Here is a 20,989-nt window from a genome sequence, read left to right as displayed (position 1 = left end):
AGAAACAAAATAAAACACAACACAACATGCCACCCACTCAACTGACAATGTCGACTTAAAATATCAGTAAGAAGAAAGCAAAGTCTATATGCTCGCAGGAGAAAGTCAGCCTCTTTTCCTCAAACTGACCATTATAGGGCTGTGCTGTGTGACTTTGGACTTGTCACCTAATCCCTTCCCACCTTAGTATATCCAAGACTGTTGCTGTCTGATGGGATCTCCTGGAGGGGTTGCAGGGAGGATCAGTAAACTGTTAATCAGCCAGGCCCTAGGCTTTGCTTTCCCTTCTCTGAGCTCTGAGCAAACCGACGAATCAGGGAAGAGCTATGGTGCTTACATTTCACCTTCTGCAACATGTGCACTTTCTGGGCTAAATTCCAAATCTGGCAACTGGGGATAATGGAAGGACAGAGCACCAGATGCAGGCACTTCAATATTCTGATGCCAGGGAGAATAAAACTGTCTGTTGCACACTGATTAAGCTGGCCCCAACAGTCTCCAAAGGAGGACCAGTGATATCCATCCTCCCTGGGGTCTTTCTAAAACTGTATCTGGGCTTTCTGAAAATGACAAACACCCATTTTCCCTAAGCTCATGTACAGTAAATCAAAGTTGGGAGTGTGGAAACTAAAGATATTAAAGAAATTCTGATCCTGATTAGAAAGCAAACAAACAACCCCTCTCTTTATCCCTTAAATATCTATACAATTGAGTGATGCAGGAGACTTCAGAGGTGTCAGGGCCCCTACTACAGACTCGCTCCTCCCAACCTAGTATCCCACGGACTGGCATTTTTACTGGAGTCCACTGGGCCACCCAGAGATGGCTCTGGAGCTTAAGCATCATTTGTTCAGGCACGTGTAACCTACTGATGTAATCAGCTTCACTATTCCACACCGCACCCCACCCCCAACAAAATGATCTCTTCAACCCATTTTTGTCTAGGTTTTGTTTGATTACTCTCATATACATATAATCACACCATGCTAAATAATTTGTACCTTGACTGGAATTTCTAAGATATTCCCAGGACATAGGCAAATTAAATACACAAATTCCACTTGATCCTCATTTTGGCTATACCTTCTCCTTCCCTCAAGTCAGCTGTATAGGTAAATGTAGGTTGTTTAGAATAACTCTGAGCCTCCCTGCTCCCCAAACTGATTTTCCTTGGTTTGCTAAAAGCTTGCCTTAGTTCAAAGAGGTTCAAACTAGACATGTTTTGATAGGATCCCAAAGGATTTCAGATTCTCTTGTTATCTAGCATCTCTAGTTACAATTGTTTCATAGTTTGATGGTCTATTTTAAAAAATCAAATAACCTTTCTATTATGTCCAGTGCAATTTCCTTTCATGATTTTATTTATTTTTTAAAGTTTATTTATATTGAGAGAGAGAGAGCACGAGCATGAGTGGGGAAGGAGCAGAGAGAGGGAGAGACACAATCCCAAGCAAGCTCTGCACTGTCAGTGCAGGGCCTAATGTGGGGCTTGAACTCATGAACCACGAGATCATGACCTGAGCCAGAATCAAGACTGAGCCACCCAGGTGCCCCTGTTTTTGTTTTTTTTTTAAATCATTATTATTATTTTGAAATGTGGCACCAATATTGCTTGGAACGAGTGGGCCAATGGCTATTCCACAGAGAGTTGTGTAGTGATGAGAACTGAACTGACATTTACCCCAGAAAAGTCAGGTGTGTGATGGGCCAACGTCTTTAATCACACCTATAACACCACATGGTTAGAGATCATATGAAATAACCACTTACGTTTTATGGCCATGAAAGATGATGCAGAGGAAGTGGGCACAGTAGACAAGAAGGAACATGTACTAACAAGAATAAAACTCTGGACTGTAAACAGGTAATGAGACTCAAGAATGGGTTACTGAGAGAAGTTATAACATCAACATCTTGGAGAGAGTTTTAAGAATAGAAAAGAAAGCCATCTAAATGATTTTAATTGCAATATGACCTTGAGGTAAGAGAATGATCTAGGCCCCTGGGTTTCTTTTAACCTGTTCTGTTTTCTTTTGTCTCTAGCAGTGGGCTTCTTTTCAGAGAAGTCTTACACAGAACATATATATAAGGTAAGATGAAAGTGTTCTTTTTAAATTTTTAACTTATACTTCTTATAAAGGCAACCAGTGAGAAAGAACACCATGACACAACCACTGAAATCTAATTTTTTTGGTTGCTGAGTATCAATAAAATCCTAATTTATACAAACAAGGAACTAGATGGCAAGGGACTCTGATGGTTCATCTGAACATTAGAATCTCACATTAACCTTCTATTATAGAGGCACAGAGGAGGCTTTATTCTGAGCTACCCACCAAGACAAGTGTGATCTAGTGGGGAAACTCCTGGGCATCTTTAATTTATTAACATTTGATCTAAACACATTTTATCTTGACATGATTTCATTTCTGAAACGTTAGCATTCATCAAAAATGAATCAAACCAAACCTATGCAGACCTACATGAAGAACCTCCAGGAGCCCTGACAATTCCTTAAAGTCCTTTCTGATACTTGCAATGCTAGATCTTAGGAGTCCTTGCTACTGCCAGTGTGGTTGCTAGGGAAGCCTTCTGCCATTCCAACCAAAAGCCTAGTCTAGCCTGTTGAAGGCCACATGAAGGCAAACTGAGGCACCCAGCCAATGCCAGCAGTTACTGCCAGGGATGTGAGTGAGGCCGCTTGGAACTCACACCTCAGGGGAGGGTCCCCTTGACTGCAGGTGGGTGGGTAAACCCAGAGGAAATCAGCCAAGGACTCCCAAGTGGGGCCAGCCTGAATCACAGAATCAAGAACAAAGAAATGGGTATGGTATTGTTTTAAACCACTATGTTCTAACACTGTTACACAGCAATAAGTAACTGAAACCTTGAATATATATGTATATATGTGTGTGTATGTGTATAAACTCAACATTAATTGATTTGATAAATGTACCAAATACAATTTTTAATCCACAGGTAATATCAGTGGCTTCCTGGTATATATGTGCTCGACTTTCCCCTTATCTGGTTTTGGTTAACCTTTTTTTTGTGTGTCAGTACTCACATTTGGAATGTCTTCTGTCAAATGTGTCCGTGTGACCTGGTCTCTCATTGGCTCACCAAATGCTTGTTCCATTTCAGCTCCAAATAACGTTATGTTTGCGATGAAGTTTTCTCTTCATAAAGACATATTTAGAGACAGACATTTATATAATATCAACTGAAACATTTTTTAGGCATTAGTGTTTTTGTGTGGATGCCATTCCCCTGTCAAGTTTCCACAAAGCTGAACCACAGTGGTAGCTATTAAATGAAGCCCTCTGCTTAATATTCCTGTGACAGGCTTCTCTCTGCGGAAAAGGTGTAACTGGGCCCATAACTCATTGCATTCTTGGATTAGAGGCAAAATGGGAAGCCAGTTAAATGGCCTCTCTCGTCATTTACAACAAAAGGAGCATCTTTGGCATTGTAGCTTTTTCCATGGCACTCACACATTTCAATTATTCTTGATTTTCCTTGTGTTGATCATTACATTGTGGGAGTGCAGTGGGAAAATGCACAGACCAAGGGAGTGCTGGGTTCTGGTGCCAGCCCTACCACAAACTAGGTAAATCCACTCCAGTCCTGTCTTTCTGCTGCAGCTGAGTTTCCCCGTGGATAAAAGGGACTATGTGCTGCTCATCCCCATGATGCTAGGGCAGGGGGTGCTGGGAGTGGAACAGTATAACAGAAGACAGAGCTCTTCTTGGTGAAATTAAAGCCACCCTGACTATGTGTGGAAGAATTCAGTGTCTGGGGCTGTCAGAAGCCTTCAGGAAGTGCTCAGAGTATGGTGGGGACTGAGCACTTCACAACCAAGACACAATGAAGCATACCAGCTGATGAAAGAACCATAACACCACTCAGACGAGTAGTTTATAAGACCAGCTTTTGTGACAGCCCTTAGGATATGCTCCTCTCTTCATTCACCCATAATACTGACTCGCAAACAAAGAGAAGCATTCAATTTTGGGTTAGATGTTATTTGGTCTTACGTCCGTTTTCTTGGTAGTGGTCAATTTACTTAAGCCATGGATCTCCTAACATCTGGAGACGGTGAAATCTGTGACCAAGAAAACAGTCCAATTGCGTGCAAAAAGCTAGATTCACAGAACACTTATCAGTGAGAAGGTGGCTGCCAGGCAGCCAACACCAGGGTCTCAAACACCATGACTGCTCCGATCCAATTCCACACCTCTAGTCTCTCTCTCTCTCTCTCTCTCTCTCTCTCACACACACACACACACACACACACACACACACACACAAACACATACACACGTTCTTATAGGAAATGATTTTGTGGCTGGATGAAATGGCCTTGAAATGGGTATTATGAACCTCTGTGTCTGATGGGGCCATTTTACGGAAACATGTTTCTGAAATCATAATGGAAGTTATCAGGAAAATACATTTTAAAACTTCACTTTTCACATAATATATTATGCTAAATGAAATCAGCCAGGCACAAATACCATATGATCCTTTTTTATATGAGATATGTATAGTAGTCAAACTCATATATGTAGAAACAATGGTGGGTTCCAGGGGCTGGGAGGAGGGGGAATTGGGGACTTAGCAATTACTAGGTAGAGTTTCAGTTCTATAAGAGGCAGACTTCTGGCGATGGATGGTGGGGATGGTTGCACAACAATGTGAAATGAATGCCACTGACCGTACTCTTAAAAGTGGGCTCAGGGGGCGCCTGGGTGGCGCCGTCGGTTAAGCGTCCGACTTCAGCCAGGTCACGATCTCACGGTCTGGGAGTTCGAGCCCCGCGTCAGGCTCTGGGCTGATGGCTCGGAGCCTGGAGCCTGTTTCCGATTCTGTGTCTCCCTCTCTCTCTGCCCCTCCCCTGTTCAAGCTCTGTCTCTCTCTGTCTCAAAAATAAATAAACGTTGAAAAAAAAAATTAAAAAAAAAAAAAGTGGGCTCAGAATAGCTCTGAATGGGAAAATAAGACCCTAAAGAGCAACATTCAGGGGACTGGGATTGTTAAGGTTCACACATCAGAAGCCTCAAGTCTTTCTCCTGTAAAATGTTAGTTCTTTGAATCCATTAAAAACCAGTATATTCATACTGAGACAAAGCTTTGAACTAAGAAAAACAAACTAGGAAGAGATCCACCTTCTACTGGTGAAATCTAAGTGCCTTGCTCAACTTCTGGGCAAGGGGAGAAAGGCTGCTGACAGGATTATATAAGAAGACAAGCAAGTGAGCCTAATCTCCTTCTTGCTGGGGAAAGTCTCCAAAAACTAAGTCCTAGAGGCAAAAGGAAGGGACAGTCTGTCCACCTCAAACCAGATAGAAAGAAAAAGTATTCCCTCCTTTGAAAACATGGGAGATCAGCTTCTTTGTAAAGGGGTAATGCAGAGCAATTCAGAGGGGTGTGTTAGGGTGTGTGGGGGTAGTCGGGGCCCGGCCTGCTGTCTTCCATGGAGTCAGTGCAGGAAGGTAAGATGTAGCTACCACAAGTTCACCGGTCTAGTCTGTGGACAGACAATGTCTGTGTATGCAAGAAAACTGCAAACAGGAGTCAAGGCAAAACACACTTCCCCAAAGGACTCAATCAGCTAAATCTTGTCCTTTCATAGACCTGAGGCGTCTGGTTGTTTCTGTTAGTCATTCGTCTCTCTGATTGTCTATTTTTAGGACACAGAAAGACCCTGGCTTTGGATTTGTAGTGGCCCCCGAGAAACCCATCAGCATGCCTGCGAGCTTGAGCTTATGCTATCCCCTCCACCTAGAATACCTTCCCTCTCCTTGGTGAGTTCCTCCTTATCCTTCAAGGCCTAGCTCAACTGTCACTACTGTGAACCTCCTCTCCCTCCCTGGGGACAGTCAGCTCCTTCCTTGTCTGCTCCCGTTCTAATACTCAGCACGCTCAATTATACCTTTTTTTTTCCTACTTGGTTGTGAGCCCCCTGAGGGCCAGCAAAGAGCCTGGAACAGAGCAGGGGTTGTATTGTTCTCCTGCAGCTGCTCCCAGAGGTCTCTTCTGCAGAGCAGTGATCCTCCCTGCTGACCTCAGAGCTGCTATGGGGCTCAAACAAGGCTCGGGGATAAAAGTGGAGCTGCAACTTGTAAAAGAGAAAGCACCCAGGTTTTGGCTCACTCACCCAATGCTGGCCACTGCCAGGCAGAACCTGCGTTAAGACATAGCACCAACCTCCAGGGAGCCCACGATCTAGTGTGAGAGACAGACTTAGTGGACAATTGTGGAATGCTTCTGAGTTCTCATGAAGGTAAACCCAGAACGGGGAGGCTGGCCCAAGAAGGCGATCCCTGAGCCAAGTTCTCAAGGCCATGGAGGAGTGAGTCAAACAGGGGTGGGTGTCCTAAAAGCCTTTCCATGGCCAGGGGTGTGAAGGACAGGTGATAGCACAAAGCCAGCATGTTCTGGCAACTGTGACAAGTTGTGTCATAGTGAGTATGAAGCAAGATTGGGAGCAAAGTTGAGAATATGAAGGGACTGTGTGTCAAGTTAAGGTTACACTAAGAGGAGAGGGAGAAGTCCTGGGAAGTTGTAAGCAGGGTGAGTGTTAAGATCAGAAGGATCACTCTGGCTGCAGTGCGGAGAAGGGATTTTACCCAAGTCTAAAGTTTTGGGCATGCGGGGTAGGGGAGATAACAAGAGCAAATCAGAGAAAAGAAATAATATTGCTCGAAAAACTGCCAAATGCCAGGTCTTTTTACATCTAAGTATATTACACCATTAAGATCCCTAAAGCACCCAGTTAGGTCTCATTCAACAAAAGAAAAACTCAGGCACAGAGGTCGAGTGACTTGCACCACACAGATTTTACACAGCCAAGGCAGAACTTTGTGGCTGTTCTTTCTACTCTGCCAGGCTGTCTGTCACCCCGCAGACCAGGAAGTAGGGTATGGAAAACAAGACATATAAGGACCAGCAGAGGCAAAACTGGGCAGGGGGCTCAGATGCCAGGTTGGGACTTTACTCTGTAGTCATGGGAAGCCTCTGAAGGTTTAAGAGCAGGGGGGATGACCTGACCAGACTGTTCACCAGGAAGACAAACCTGGCAGAGCAGGTAGACTAGGCAGGTGAGAAGCAGGCACAGGGACATTCTTCACCAGTCATTCAAACAAGCTTTACTGAGTACCTAATATGTGCCCTTCACTGTTCCAGGTACCGGAGTACCAGCAGTGAACAAAACAAAGATGCCTACCCTCATAGAGCTTACCTTCTAGTGGGTGGACAATAAAGAACAAAATAAGCAAGTACCAGGGGAAAACAGTAGAGCAAGATATGGGGCTCAAGCATGCTGGGGGCTGCAGTGCTAAACAAATAGGGTGCTTAGGGTGGCTCACTAAGAAAGAAGGTGATAGTGGAGCAAAGACCTGGAGGAGGGAAAGAAGTGGAGCAAGCGGGCAGAAGGGCCAGCTGGAGCCAAAGTTCTGAGGATTGTGCCTGTGTGTTTGAGGCCCAACAAGGAACCTAGTGTCCCAGCTGGAATGAGCCTGGAGAAAGGAAAGGGCATGATATGCCAGGCCCTGCAGACCACGGTGAGAATTCTGGCTGGTAGGAGCTGGGAGACTGCTGACAAAGGCCTGAATTGGAAGAGGAGCAGCAGAGGTGGAAAAGAGAAAAGGAATGGCCTTTAAGTGGGAGAACGGATAGAACCTGGAGGCTGGTTAATGCGGAGGGGACAGGAAAAGAGTCAAATATGACTGAATGGTTTTGGACCTGGTTCATGCTGAAAAAGGAAGGGAAAAAAGGGAAGAAGGTCAGCAAAGACGTTAATTTAATGGGTGCTAATATATCTCATGCCTTTCTCAGCCTAAGAAGCTTATGCTCTGTGCCCTGCCTCCCTAAATAATGCCCCAATGCCCAGAGGGGAAGCATGTAAGGACTGAGAGCCCTCTTACACTGGGCTAGCTGTGGAGGGCAGATCCTGGACCTCCAGCTCCAATGCTTCAGCCCATACCCTTGCACACACACCCTTGTAATTCTCCAAGCATGCATGAAACCAGGAGCTGGTTCTTTGAAAAGATCAACAAAATTGGTAAACCTCTAGCAAGAATCATCAAAAAAGAGAGAGAGAGAGGACTCAACTAAACAAAATAACTAATGAAAGAGGAGAAATAACCAACACCAGAGAAATACAAAAAATTGTAACAGAATATTATGAAAACTTATATGCCAACAAATTGGACAACTTAGAAGAAATGGATACATTCCTAGAAACATAAAACCTACCAAAAGTAAAGCAGGAAGAAATAGAAAATTGAACAGACGAATTACCAGCAAAGAAATTGAAGCAGTAATCAAAAAACTCCCAAAAAACAAAACTCCAGCACTAGACGGCTTCACAAATTCTACCAAACATTTTAAGAAGAGTTAATACCTATTCTTCTCAAACTATTCCAAAAAATACAAGAAGAAAGAAAACTCCTAAATTCATTCTATGAGTCAGTGTCACCCTGATACCAAACCAGATAAAGACACCACAAAAAAAAAGAGAACCACAGGCCAATATCTCTCAAGAATACAGATGCAAAAATCCTCAACATATTAGCAAACCAAATCTAACCATACATTCAAAAAAATCATTCACCACAGTCAAGTGGGATTTATTCCTGGGATGCAAGGCTGATTCCATATTCACAAATCAATCAACGTAATATATCACATCAATAAGAGAAAGGATAAGAACCATATAATCATTTCACTAGATGCAGAAAAGCATTTGGCAAAATACAACATCCATTCATGATAAAAACCGTCAACAAAGTAGGTCTAGAGGGAACATACCTCAACACAGTAAAGGCCTTGTATGGAAAACCCACAGCCAACATCATACTCAACAGCGAAAAACTGAAAGCTTTTCCGCTAAGATCAAGAACAGGACAATGTTGTCTACTCTTGCCACTTTATTCAACATAGTACTGGAAGTCCTAGCCACAGCAATCAGACAACATAAAGAAATAAAAAGCATCCACACTGGTAAGGAAGAAGTAAAACTCTATTTGTAGATGACATAATACTATATATAGAAAACCCTAAAGACTCCACCAAGAAACTACTGGAACTGATAAATGAACTAAGTAATGTCGCAAAATATAGTATCAATGTACAGAAATCTGTTACATTCCTATACACTAATAATAAAGCAGCAGAAAGTGAAATTAAGAAAACAATTCCATTTACAACCGCACCAAAAACGACAGAATATTTAGGAATATACTTAACCAAAGAGGTCAACGACCTGTACTCTGAAAACTATAAAACAATGATGAAAGAAATCCAAGATAAGGCAAAGAAACGGAAAGGCATCCCATGCTTATGAGTTGGAAGAACAAATATTTTAAAAATGTCCATACTATGCAAAGCAATCTACAGATTTACTGCAACCCCTATGAAAAGTACCAGCATCATTTTTCACAGAACTGGAACAATTCTAAAATGTTTATGGAATCACAAAAGACCTTGATTCGCCAAAGCAATCCTGAAAAATAAAAACAAAACAGGAGGTATCACAATTCCAGATTTCAAGTTATATTACAAAGCGTAGCAATTAAAACAGTACGGTACTGGTATAAAAATAGTCACATAGATCAATAGAACAGAATAGAAAAGCTAGAAATAAGCCCACAACTATATGGTCAATTAATCTTTGACAAAGCAGGAAATAACATGCAATGGGAAAAAGATGGTCTCTTCAACAAATGATGTTGGGAAAGCTGGACAACCACATGCAAAAGAATGAAACTTGACCATTTTCTTACACTATACAAAAAAATAAACTCAAAATTTGGATTAAAGACCTAGATGTGAGACCTGAAACCCTAAAAATCCTTGAAGAGAGCACAGGCAGTAATCTCTCTGATGTTGGCTGTAGCAACTTTTTTTTCTGGATGTGTGTCTTGAAGCAAGGGAAATAAAAGCAAAAATAAACTATTGGGACTACATCAAAATAAAAAGCTTCTGCCCAGCGAAGGAAACAATCAATAAAACTGAAAGGCAACCTATTGAATGGGAGAATATATTTGCATATGAAATATCTGAAAAGGGGTTAGTATCCAAATTTATAAAGAACTGATACAACTCAATACCCCCAAAACAAATAATCTAATTAAAAAATGGGCAAAAGACATGAATAGACATTTCTCCAAAGACCTCTAGATGGCCAACAGACACACTAAAAGATGCTCAACATCGCTCATCATCAGGGAAATAAAAATCAAAACCACACTGAGATACCACCTCACACCAGTCAGAGTGGTTAAAATTAACAACTCAGGAAACAACATATGTTGGCAAGGATGCAGAGAAAGGGGAACCCTCTTGCACTGTTGGTGGTAATGTAAACTGGTGCAGCGCCTCTGGAAAACACTACGGAGGTTCCTCAAAAAATTAAAAATGATCCAGTAATTGCACTAATGGGTATTACCCAAAGGATACAAAAATACTAATTCAAAGGGATCCATGCACACCAATGTTTATAGCAGCATTATTTACAATAGCCAAGATATGGGAGTAGTCCATATTTTGATGGATGGATGAACTGAGAAAGATGTGGTATAAATATACAATGGAATGTTACTCAGCCATTAAAAAAAAAGAAATGTCATTTGCAATGACATGGATGGAGCTACAGAGTATAATGCTACGTGAAATAAGTCAGTCAGAGAATGACAAATACTATATGATTTCACTCATATGTGGAATTTAAGAAACAAAACAAATGAGCAAAGCGAAAACAAGAGGCAAACCAAGAAACAGACTCTCAACTATAGAGAACAAACTGATCCTTACCAGAGGGGAAATAGGTGGGGAGATGAGTTACATAGGTGATGGGGATTAAAGACTACACTTATCATGATAAAAACAAACTGAATAAAAGAAAATCTAAAACCACACTCTCCAAGCACCCCTCACACTTCAAAGTCCTCCGTGACTTTGCTCATGGCAATGTCTCGGCCTGGAATGCTCCCCCCATCCGCCTGAGTGACTATCAAAAAGGTCTATTTTGACGACCTCTCCCCTCATGCTCGCTCATATCTCCTTCACTTCCTTCAAAGTCCGTTCCCAGGCTCCCACCTCATCTCCTTGGCTGCTTTTAGCCAGGAGAGAACCAAAGTGATCCACTCTTAAAATCAGTTGCGGGCAGGGCGCGGGGGGGAGGCGGTGCTATAGAATGGACACTCTCGAAGAAACAGCCTCAGCGGGACACGGTTTCTAAGTCCCAGCCGTCCAAATCTGTGCAACATTCCCCTTCACTTCTCTGGGTCTCAGTTGCTCCTTGTGTAGTCTCCGCTGTAACACGCAAGGTCACGGTCTTCTCTGGCCCTTCTGACCCTAATTTTGTCTTAGGCCAGACCAGAAACCTCCCGACCAGACCGCCTCACCCAGCCCCTTGCCCTCCTGCCTTGTAGCCGATAGAAGGCAGCCTCCCAGGGCGAGGTCGTAACCCTTACCGTCCGTAGGTGATCCCCTGGCCAGCCTCAGCGCTCCCCAAGCTAGCACTCAAAGACCTGCAGCCGCCGGCGGGCACCAGTTTCTCCACGCCCGCGTGAGCAGAGGATCTGCCGAGACTCCTCCGCCAACGGGATTGGCTTAGTTTAGCGCTAGTTCAGCCAATCGGCGCTCATAACGTGATCCTGCCCAATGAGGCCAGGTCTTAGCTGTGAGTGCACAGCCCCCAGGCCCTGGGCCAGGCCTTTGTCCGGTTAGCCCCACCCACCACAGCCCTGCGCCAATGGGGGGCGGCGACGGCTAGTGGGCCGCCAATGGGGAGCAGGGCCGCGCGCGTGGGGAGGTGGGAAAGGCGCCGAGTCAGTGTATACGTCGGTTGCCGTAACAACGGGCGGCGGAGTTGGTCGGCAATGGTGAGTGCAGGCCGTCCTTTGGTGCCCCGCGCCCAGAGGCTGAGCCCTTCCAAGATTTCGTCTGGCCCTGCCAGCTCTCCTGCGCCGTTCTCGATTTTGGCGTGCCCCTCCTTCCTCTGAGTTCTTTCCCGGAAGCGTAGTGTAGAGACGCCTGCCGCCCAGCTGGGCCTGTGATTCGCTGCTGCTCCCCTTCACCCACAGTCTGCGCTGCGCCCGCCCATCCCTTAGGCTCCCCTGATCTTCCCCTGCCGGCCCCCTCGGTGACCGCCCCTGGACAAAGAAAACTGACGTTACCCGCAGGCCCTGACTTCTCAGATCCTGACCTGGCCGCCTCGCTCTACCAAAGTTTACCCATAGAACTGGGGAGGAGGTTTATTATGTTTGATTGGTAACATGCATCCTAAAATTTAAGTACAGGGATATTCGGGACATGTTTTGAGCTCCTTGCAGGAGGGACAGATGTGCCAAGTGGATTGAGTTTTATTGTTTAATATTGGCAGAATATACATTTTAGCAACCTAGTAATATTTGGCCAAATCTGGAAGCGTGGTTACTTCTTAAAGTCGGACTGCATAGAGGGAAGCGGAGTACCGCGAGTGGGTGTTGTAAGGACATTTCTAGATAATTATCAGGATCCCCAAAATCAAGGTCACCTGGTTATCTGTACATTTATGCAGTCAGCTCCTTGGCTAGATCTCTTTTAGGATGATTTTCAATCAGAGGTGTCCAACCGAACAAGGGGTCTCCTTGCTTCTAGAAACAGTAGTAAATAAAGAAGAGGGAGGGATAGAGGTGCATGGAAGGATTCACTGTTCTTTCCAGTAAACCCTGTTATCTCTTCTGTTAAGCAAAGCTTCGGAATTGGTTGGTGTAAACAATTTTAAAATAATTTGTTGTAACTATTTTATGTAAAATATAGATTATATTACATAATACTGTGCTTCTGTGTTTGTAAAACGTCTAAAGGCCTCTAACTTTAAGAAGGCAAGCATGGCAACATCTGCCCAGCGAAAAAGGATGAGTCCTAAGCCTGAGCTTACTGAAGAGCAGAAACAGGAAATCCGGGAAGCTTTTGATCTCTTTGATGCTGATGGAACTGGAACCATAGATGTTAAGGAACTTAAGGTAAGCCATTTACATTCCAACTCCCCAGCCTTGCCTTTCCTCTACATCTTTTTGTTTCCCTGTCACCACTGTACCTCTTTTTTCCTCATCTCTCTGCAAGAAGTAACGGGAGGATGCACTGTGTTCTGTTTTCCTATCTTTTCTTTACCTCAAGTGTTATTAAATAAAATGGAACACAAATATCAATCTGCATAATGTTCTAGTGTTTCCCAATCATTAAAAAAATTTTTTTAATGCTTATTTATTTTTGAGAAACAGAGCGCAGGTGGGGGAGGGGCAGAGAGAGAGACACACACAGAATCTGAAGCAGCCTCCAGGCTCTGAGCTGTCAGCAAAGAGCCCAATGCAGGGCTCAAAACTCACGAACTACTATCATGACCTGAGCCAAAGTCAGACTGAGCCACCCAGGCGCCCCTCCCAATCATTTTAATGAAATTGTGTCAGATGCTGGCTTAATACTCTCAATGCTGTCATTTTTGTTCCTGTTAACGGTTTAGATGTGCGGATTGAGATGATCCTGTTTTCATTGTAGGTGGCAATGAGAGCACTGGGCTTTGAACCCAAGAAAGAAGAGATCAAGAAAATGATAAGCGAAATTGATAAGGAAGGGACAGGAAAAATGAACTTTAGTGACTTTTTGACTGTGATGACTCAGAAAATGGTAAGTTAGCTGGAATAATCAGCATATTTTCCACCCATAATGGTGAACAAATTTGAATCTAGATATGAAAATGTCTTCACTGAAGAAAAGTTAATACAAACTGGAGGGTTCAGCTGATAAAGGATGGTATTTATGACTGAAAATTAGAATGCTTAGGTTCTTCTTGGCTTTCTTCAAGGCCACACAAATCACAGGAAAAGTCGGTTTACCCTCTGTAAAGTCGTAAAAGTCCTACTGCTGTCACTCTTTTGTGATTATTTTTCTCAACTGATTTGTCAATATGATAACCACAAGCAGTAAAACCTGTAAACACCAGCAATATTACAGTGCCTGACAAGGTGAAATGCCTATACTTTAAAGGTCAAAATTATTTTCTCTCTCATTTGTTATTCTGGGCAGCCTTAGCCTGAGGGCAGGTTACTTCCAACAGCCTAGCTTTTCACTGCCCTGGGAATTTGGTCTTTTAGCATTTTCAAGGTTCAATGTACCCATTCTCTAGTCCCTCAGGTGTCACCATTTTAACGGGCCCAGGGGGTCAAGAAAGACGTGTCACCTGACCAATCCACCTCACTCCCCTGAGTGTCATCCCACCCAGGATGTATGTTGATGTTCCCATTGGGCCATTGCTCATTCGTTGGCCTTCCAGCTCCCCTTTTGTGAGGCTTATCTTCGCTTTAGTAGCATGTAGAAAAGTAACTCCATGTGTGTCTCAGGTCACAGGTCTGTTCCTACTCTAATAATTCTGTGGCTTTGAAATCATCTAATGATACCTGCATTTTTCTTTGTGTACTTATTTAAGTGATCAGGAAGCTTAACCTTCTGTAACCACCTAGTAAAGCTGTCCCACCTTAAAGGTGGGTTCCGAAATTGCTCTTATTAGAGAGGTTCTGTCTATCTTTAGCTACCTTTCAGGAATTTCTGGAGTTTGAGCTGTTGGGGGATTTTCCTCTCTTCCTCTTTTGGAGTACTTGGGATCCCAGTAACTCTCTGTTATCTCATAACAAGTTAAATATCCCTCTCTTTCCTCCCTGCACCCCCCTTCCCCCACCGAGAGGACCCCTCTTCTGCCAGCTCAAGCACTATATTTCCTCTAGCTTTAACTCTACCCTCTATTCCTGTTTCTCTCTGCTTTGTATAGAAAGAATATTTTAAGTCAGTCCTTTATATTTCCTTTTTAGCCTGTTTATAATAATGTCATTGAGTTTGTCCTCTTCTACCCTGGATGACCTTTGATCTCCTGTGAGCTAGGACCTATGTCATGAAAGCCATCACCAAGACCACGTAGAGGGGTTAGGTGCCGGTGAGCTGCTGCATGAGTAACTGCTTCTGTGTTATCTGTTTTACTTGCTAAGTCTGAGAAAGATACCAAAGAAGAAATTCTGAAAGCTTTCAAGCTCTTCGATGATGATGAAACTGGGAAGATATCATTCAAAAATCTAAAGCGTGTGGCCAAGGAGTTGGGTGAGAACCTCACTGATGAGGAGCTTCAGGTTTGTAAGGCATCGGACTTGAGCTTAGCTCCTGCTTGGAGCCCCTGTGTGACTTTTCTGAATAACATTTTCTCTGATGTGAGCCCCACTTTGAAGGAAAACTAATGTTCTCTTGTCCCTCTCTTGACCACTTAATTTCTCCTTTAATAGTGTGACAAGGCTATGGGCCTTGCTCCCAGAAAAATGCACACGTAAAACTTTACCTCCTATTTTAGGTTTTAAGAATCCCTCTAGTCAGGATGATTTTCAGGCTCTCTTCTGGATATGTATGACAAAGTATTGCTTGATTTTCAAATAACTTTTTGGGAACCAAGCTATTCTAAAAAGCAGCACATTTGCAATGGGTGGACCACAACTGTCTATTCATGTAACCTTATGAAAGCCATTGCTCAGTCATTTTAATTCATTTATGAATGAATCTAAGTTGAATCCTTATTGTTCTACAGGAGATGATCGATGAGGCTGATCGAGATGGAGATGGAGAAGTCAATGAGCAAGAGTTCCTGCGCATCATGAAAAAGACCAGCCTTTACTAAGATCAGTGTCTTCTTTTCATATTGTGTGAAACCTGGGTTTTGAGAACACAAACTATTTTCCCCCACTGACCTCCCTGTATAACTTTAGTAACAACCTTGAATCTCTTTTAGGTATTTGAAAGTGTTCTTAGACATTAAAGTTCTTTGTAAGGTGACCTGCTGGTTACTTTAGTTCCCCAAAGCAAAATGAGAGCATATTAGAGTGGAGAAAAGGGTCTTAAAGCTTTCACCCACCTGCAGTTCTGCCTTGTATCGCCTCACTCTTGTCATGCATTTCCACATTGATGCCACCACAGAATGACTTCTTGGACTAGCACATGTTGTACCCATGTCACCAGAAGCAGGGGGCCTCTCTTTGAGGTTTCCAGTTATAATTGACACCTGAGTGCAGCTTTCTCTTTTATAAAACCCAGTGAAGTTATTCACTTGCATATGGATGTGTGTTTGTGCTATTTTTTTGTCTTAAAAATAAAGCCTTTTTTATTTTGAGCTTTTGTTCTCTAAGGGTGAGTTCTTTAACCTTGAATATGAGTTCATCTTCTAAACCACTGTGTTGAAGACAGCCTGGTAGATCCCCAACTCCTTCCCAGCCGATGGACAGAAAATTAATCCTTTGCTACTGACTTGAATTGTTTGTTTCTTTGGGAATCCATCAGTGTGTAAAACTAGTAGAATTTCCATTTCACCTAAGCCTAAATGATGCCTTAAAAATAGTTTGGGCGCAGTTAGTCTGAGAGTCTTATTGGTAATTTGTGCTTGGACAAATTGGGGAAAGGCAAGTTATTATGACAGTAGGTTGAATTCAGCCAACCTCTGGTCAGTTTATTTGCTGGATGGTGTCTCAGAATCTCTGTGTCAGATTGGGCTGAATGACCTTGTCTAGCCCCCTCTTCACCCTACATGGGATGACCTATAAGAGAAGCCATGGCAGATAATATTAAATAAAGTCTTTGCCCCAGGCTGAGGGTGGGGAACAAGAAAGACGGAGGGGAAATGGAAAATGAACAACAGTGATAGAATGCTCATTCACCCACACGTGGAGGGGAAGAGAATGGGTTTCAAACTTCTGGGGGCATCCTAATCCCAGGATAGGGTTGCCTCAGCTAATAAAGAGAACACCTAGGTCAATTTTAATTTTAGACAATTTTTTTTTAGTACAAGTATGTCCCATTTGGACTTTGTGTTGTTTATTCATTGTTGATCTGAAATTTAACTTTGCTTGGGTTTCCTGTATTTCAAGTGGTAACCCTACATGGAGAACATGTAAAGAGGCATGACTCTGGGCCTCATCCCTGGACACTGGCATCCTGAACAACTTGGTAACCCACTCCCAGACAAGTCTATAGGGGCATAACTCTGAGAAACACTGCGGGGATGTGGTGGGGGAACCCAGAGTAGCTTCAGACCTGGGTTCTCTCATGGGCTCCACCAGTTTCTGGCTGGGTAATTTGGGACAAGCTCCCTCTCCAAGTGCCTCAGGTTCCTTGTCTGTGTAGTGGGGAGAAGAGTTGTGCTTAAGTCTGAGTCTCTGAGGGCACAATGCAGACTCACACAAAGGGCCAAGAGGGCATTTCAGAACTGTTTGTTCTCAATGTCATTTCCTTGGTGTGATTGTCACATAGCTTTGTTAGATGTGTATCCATGAAGTTTTTAATGTATACTGTCCTCCAAAGTCGAGTTGACAGCATTTACTGGAAGGATTTGACCTTTGTCATATTTCTGTTTTCTAATAAGAGGCATGTGATCTGATAAAAGACATACGATAATGGAAAGGAGCGGGAAGACTGGGTCCTACTTCCCATTTTACTGTTAACTGTCACCCTGGAAACATTCTTATCTCCTCCTTCTTAATGTTCTCATAAATGAAATATAGTCAGGAATCTTGGGGGAAGGGAAAGTGGTACGTAACATGTTATCCTTAAGGATAAAAACAAGCATGAGGTACTCACTATATTGGTGCCTTCCAGCCATTTTAAAATAGGTTTGTGGAGGGGATGGGGGCAGAGGGAGCAGCATGAATCAGTGGGTGTGAGACTGGAACAGAGAGTCACATGAGGGTCAGGAATATGAGGACAGAGAGGCAGCTGGGACCACTTCATGCGAAGGCAGAAAAGAGGACTACAAGGGGGTGGGGGAATGTGGATGGAGGGAGGACTGCAGTCAGTTTATATAGGGCTGGACCAGGTAGTTGAAGGGAATGGATGGGATGGGGAAGAAATTGTAGGAGAGGTCAGTGCAGCTGCAGGTGATGCAGAGTTGTAGAGTGGGTGGAGAGTGATGGTGACGGGGGGGGGGGGGCAGAGTCAGTTTAGGTGGGGCTGAACCAAGAGATGTAGGGGAGATGGCAGAGGGTGGGGATAGAGAAGTAGAAGCTAGTTTTTGTGAAGCTGGATCAGGGAAATGTAGGAAGAGTAGTTAGGTAAGACTTGGGGGGTGTAGGGTAGATGGGGAGGGAGAGGCAGCATAGGACAGTTCACAGGAAGGGTCTACAGAGTTGGAGGGGAATGAAGGAAGATAGGAAGGGAGATAAAGGGAACAGGAACCAATGAGGGAGATGTATGGAGAGTAGGGTAGGGTGGAGTGGGAGAGGTAGGAGAGGTCAGTTCAATTGGGGATGAATTAGAAAGATCCTGAGGAGAGGTGGCTGGGAAGTAGAGGGCCCAAAGTCAGTCTATGAGGGCAGGAAAGAGTGATTCAGGTAGGGGGAGGAGGAAAGGGGAGAGAAAGGGAGCAAGAATTAGTTTCTATGTAGATGGCCCAGCCCATAGTTTCTATGTAGATGGCCCAGCCCATAGTTTCTATGTAGGGGCTTGGGGGTGATGGGGAGAGCAGAGGTCAGTTCATGTGGAGCTGGACCAGGGAGCTGTAGAGGAGTGGGGTGGGATTTGACATATCACAGAGATTTGTTCAAGAGAGTTGGGACGGGGAGGTGGGGGGCGAGATTCCTTCATGTGGAGCTGAGGGGAATGAGAGCAGAGGTTAGTTCATGTTAGGGGGTAGTAGAAAAATGTAGGGGTGAGTAGGATGGAAAGCAAGGGAGGGCATTTCATGCTGAGCTAGGTATTGGAAAGGAGAGGGAGCTGAAGTTGGTTGATGTAAGATGGACAAGAGAGAGTCATAGGGAGATGGCAGGCATGTAGATAAAGAGGGATCAGAAGTATCTTCATATGGAGCTGGAGCAGAGAGGTGGAGGGAGGTGGAGGGGTGAGGATAGAGAGGGAGCTGGGGTCACTTCCTACGAGAATCCAGCAGAGAGATCCAGGGAGATGGTGGGAATGGGGGCTTTGGGGTGGGGGGAGATGGGTGGGATAAAAAAAAAAGCCAGTTCCTGTTGGGCCTTGTGGGCCTCCGTACTAACTGAGGGATATACTGGATTTCCTTGAAGGAACTTTCCAGTGGAATAGTGTTTTCTTTGCTCCAAAGCATTACAACTGCTAGGAACAGCTGTCTTAATAGCCGTACTCAGGCTTGATATAAGTAAAATCTATCTCAGAAAGTTGTTTAAAGAAAGGAGGTAGCTCAGTCCCCGTCTTTCAGACATGGAAGAGCTGCTGGATCCAGGATGTTGATGGGACATCAAAGGGCAGAAATGTACATTGGCTGCCTGGGGGCATCTTCTGGGGTCTGTTCACCTCCTATCAGATTTTAAATGCTTGTTTTGGTCACACTTTCAAATACTGAGTTTTGGCAGCACACTCGAAGGGAGTAATACACTCAAAGCAGCACTTTACCAACAATTACAACTCTGTCACATCTCCACAGCCATCCCACTATGCATTGATATATTGCTTTGACTAGAACTGCTTGCTCCCTGATGATGCTCCCTCACGAAGCCAAGTTCGCCCACAGTCTAGGTGCTATGTGTTTCTGAGCCCTCCATGGCCATTGTGATAAGTGTCTTGTAGCAAGTGGCTCCCTCGTCCACTCCATGTCTCAGAACCTGCCCTGCTCAACATCCTATATTCTAATTAAAAATTTTTTTTTAATTTTTTGAATGTTTATTTATTTTTGAGAGAGAGAGAGAGAGCGCGCACATTAGCAGGGGAGGGGCAGAGAAAGAGGGAGACACAGAATCCGAAGCAGGCTCCAGGCTCTAAGCTGTCAGCACAGAGCCTGATGTGGGGCTTGAACTCACAAGCCTTGAGATCATGACCTGAGGCGAAGTCGGATGCTCAACCGACTGAGCCACCCAGGCGCCCCCTGTATTCTAGAAACCACTGTATTCTAGTGGCTGTATTCTAGAAGCCACTGGACTACTGCACATCTTCAGCTGTAGCAAAAGTAATCACTCTGCATTGATCACAGCTGTGAAGCAGTGACATCATTCTAGTGTGCCATGCTGTGACATATCAGACATATTTAGTGACCCAAATATCCATCAGTGGCCCCTAAGACTCTCACAGAAGCTCCAAGCCCATTTCTAAAATATTACGACCAGAACTTGTCTTTTCTAGCTTTTCCCTGCTGACTGCCAGTCATCTCTTCTAAGCCTCCTAGTAACCACTGCCTTTCTCCTTTTGATTCTGGTTGCTAGCTACCATTTAGAGGCTTGTGATTTTCATTTCCTTTCTCCTCTTTGCCCCAAAAGTCTATTATGTCACCAACATTTCCCTGTAGTAGTCATTGTGATGCACCCCTTTTTTTCATTTCTGAAACTACCACCTCAACCCAAATTTGGATTGCTATAATGTCCTTTATTCCTTGTCACTGTGGGACCTGCGATCTCTACAATGCTGTATCTGCCCCTGTTTAGACTTCCTGGCAACTAATCACTCCTTAGATCCAGCAACCTCATCACTCACCTGGACTTCCTGCGATCTTCCCTCCCTTCCCTCCAGTCTTTTTTAGCTTGAAAAATCAATCTTCTTCAAGGAATATGCCAACACAAGAGGATTTATTTTCTTTCAGAAAGTTGCTTTTTTCTTACTTGCACTGACTAAAAGGCTGTTTACCTATCTGTCTTCAGCAGTTTTTGAAACCTTCAATCCATTTTCAGCTTTAGCCTCCCTGAATTTTTTTTTCCTTTGGGATCCACATCATTGCTTTTTTTTAAAATCTATTATTAGAACTGTTCTCTCCTTTCTTTTGCATTCATTCATTCATTCATTCAGCAAATACTTAATGAGCACTCAGGCCTTGACCCAGGCTCTGAAGTGAAAAAGAAACACACAGTTGCTAGCTTCATGGGATTTACAGTCTATTTAATTTTTTTATTTTTTAAATATTTATTCATTTTCTGAGAGACAGAGAAGACAGAGCAAGAGTGGGGGAGGGGCAGAGAGCGAG

At 43.8% G+C, this 20,989-nt stretch overlaps 2 protein-coding genes across 8 annotated transcripts in view; one reads left to right on the top strand and one right to left on the bottom strand.

Moving 5' to 3' along the window:
- Nucleotides 1-11,631, bottom strand: part of NSDHL (NAD(P) dependent steroid dehydrogenase-like) — a 30,455-nt gene extending 18,824 nt beyond the window's left edge. For 3 of the 5 annotated variants that reach the window (XM_047844112.1, XM_047844116.1, XM_047844117.1), the window contains exons 1-2: nucleotides 11,481-11,631; nucleotides 3,068-3,179 (exon numbers count right to left, since the gene is read on the bottom strand). In XM_047844112.1, the coding sequence (XP_047700068.1) occupies nucleotides 3,068-3,139 (72 nt within the window). In that variant the 5' untranslated portion in view covers nucleotides 3,140-3,179; nucleotides 11,481-11,631. Of the gene's footprint in view, nucleotides 1-3,067; nucleotides 3,180-4,717; nucleotides 4,849-11,480 lie in introns of those variants that run through there. The other 2 variants (XM_047844113.1, XM_047844114.1) reach the window with 2 other exon arrangements.
- Nucleotides 11,632-11,766: 135 nt separating this feature from the next.
- Nucleotides 11,767-16,192, top strand: CETN2 (centrin 2). 3 transcript variants are annotated; one of them, XM_047845049.1, is made up of 5 exons: nucleotides 11,767-11,891; nucleotides 12,858-13,016; nucleotides 13,549-13,677; nucleotides 15,030-15,167; nucleotides 15,614-16,192. In XM_047845049.1, the coding sequence occupies exons 1-5, from the start codon at nucleotides 11,793-11,795 to the stop codon at nucleotides 15,701-15,703; spliced, it is 615 nt and encodes a 204-aa protein (XP_047701005.1). In that variant the 5' UTR covers nucleotides 11,767-11,792; the 3' UTR covers nucleotides 15,704-16,192. The 3 variants fall into 3 exon arrangements, with proteins under 3 accessions (XP_047701005.1, XP_047701006.1, XP_047701007.1); XM_047845050.1 differs by lacking the exon at nucleotides 11,767-11,891 and adding an exon at nucleotides 12,073-12,279; XM_047845051.1 differs by lacking the exon at nucleotides 11,767-11,891 and adding an exon at nucleotides 12,732-12,755.
- The last annotated feature ends 4,797 nt before the right edge of the window (nucleotides 16,193-20,989 follow it).

This window comes from Prionailurus viverrinus, chromosome X (genome assembly GCF_022837055.1).
Source record: "Prionailurus viverrinus isolate Anna chromosome X, UM_Priviv_1.0, whole genome shotgun sequence".
Classification (NCBI taxonomy): domain Eukaryota; kingdom Metazoa; phylum Chordata; class Mammalia; order Carnivora; family Felidae; genus Prionailurus; species Prionailurus viverrinus.
This window is presented reverse-complemented; position numbering and strand designations above follow the sequence as displayed.

Excerpts from the sequence above, each read along its gene's own strand:
- CETN2 (XM_047845049.1), top strand. The coding sequence starts at position 11,793 with ATGGGGAGCAGGGCCGCGCGCGTGGGGAGGTGGGAAAGGCGCCGAGTC. Across the intron at positions 13,017-13,548 it reads TAGATGTTAAGGAACTTAAG|GTGGCAATGAGAGCACTGGG; the intron begins GTAAGCCATTTA and ends TTTTCATTGTAG. Across the intron at positions 15,168-15,613 it reads TCACTGATGAGGAGCTTCAG|GAGATGATCGATGAGGCTGA; the intron begins GTTTGTAAGGCA and ends ATTGTTCTACAG.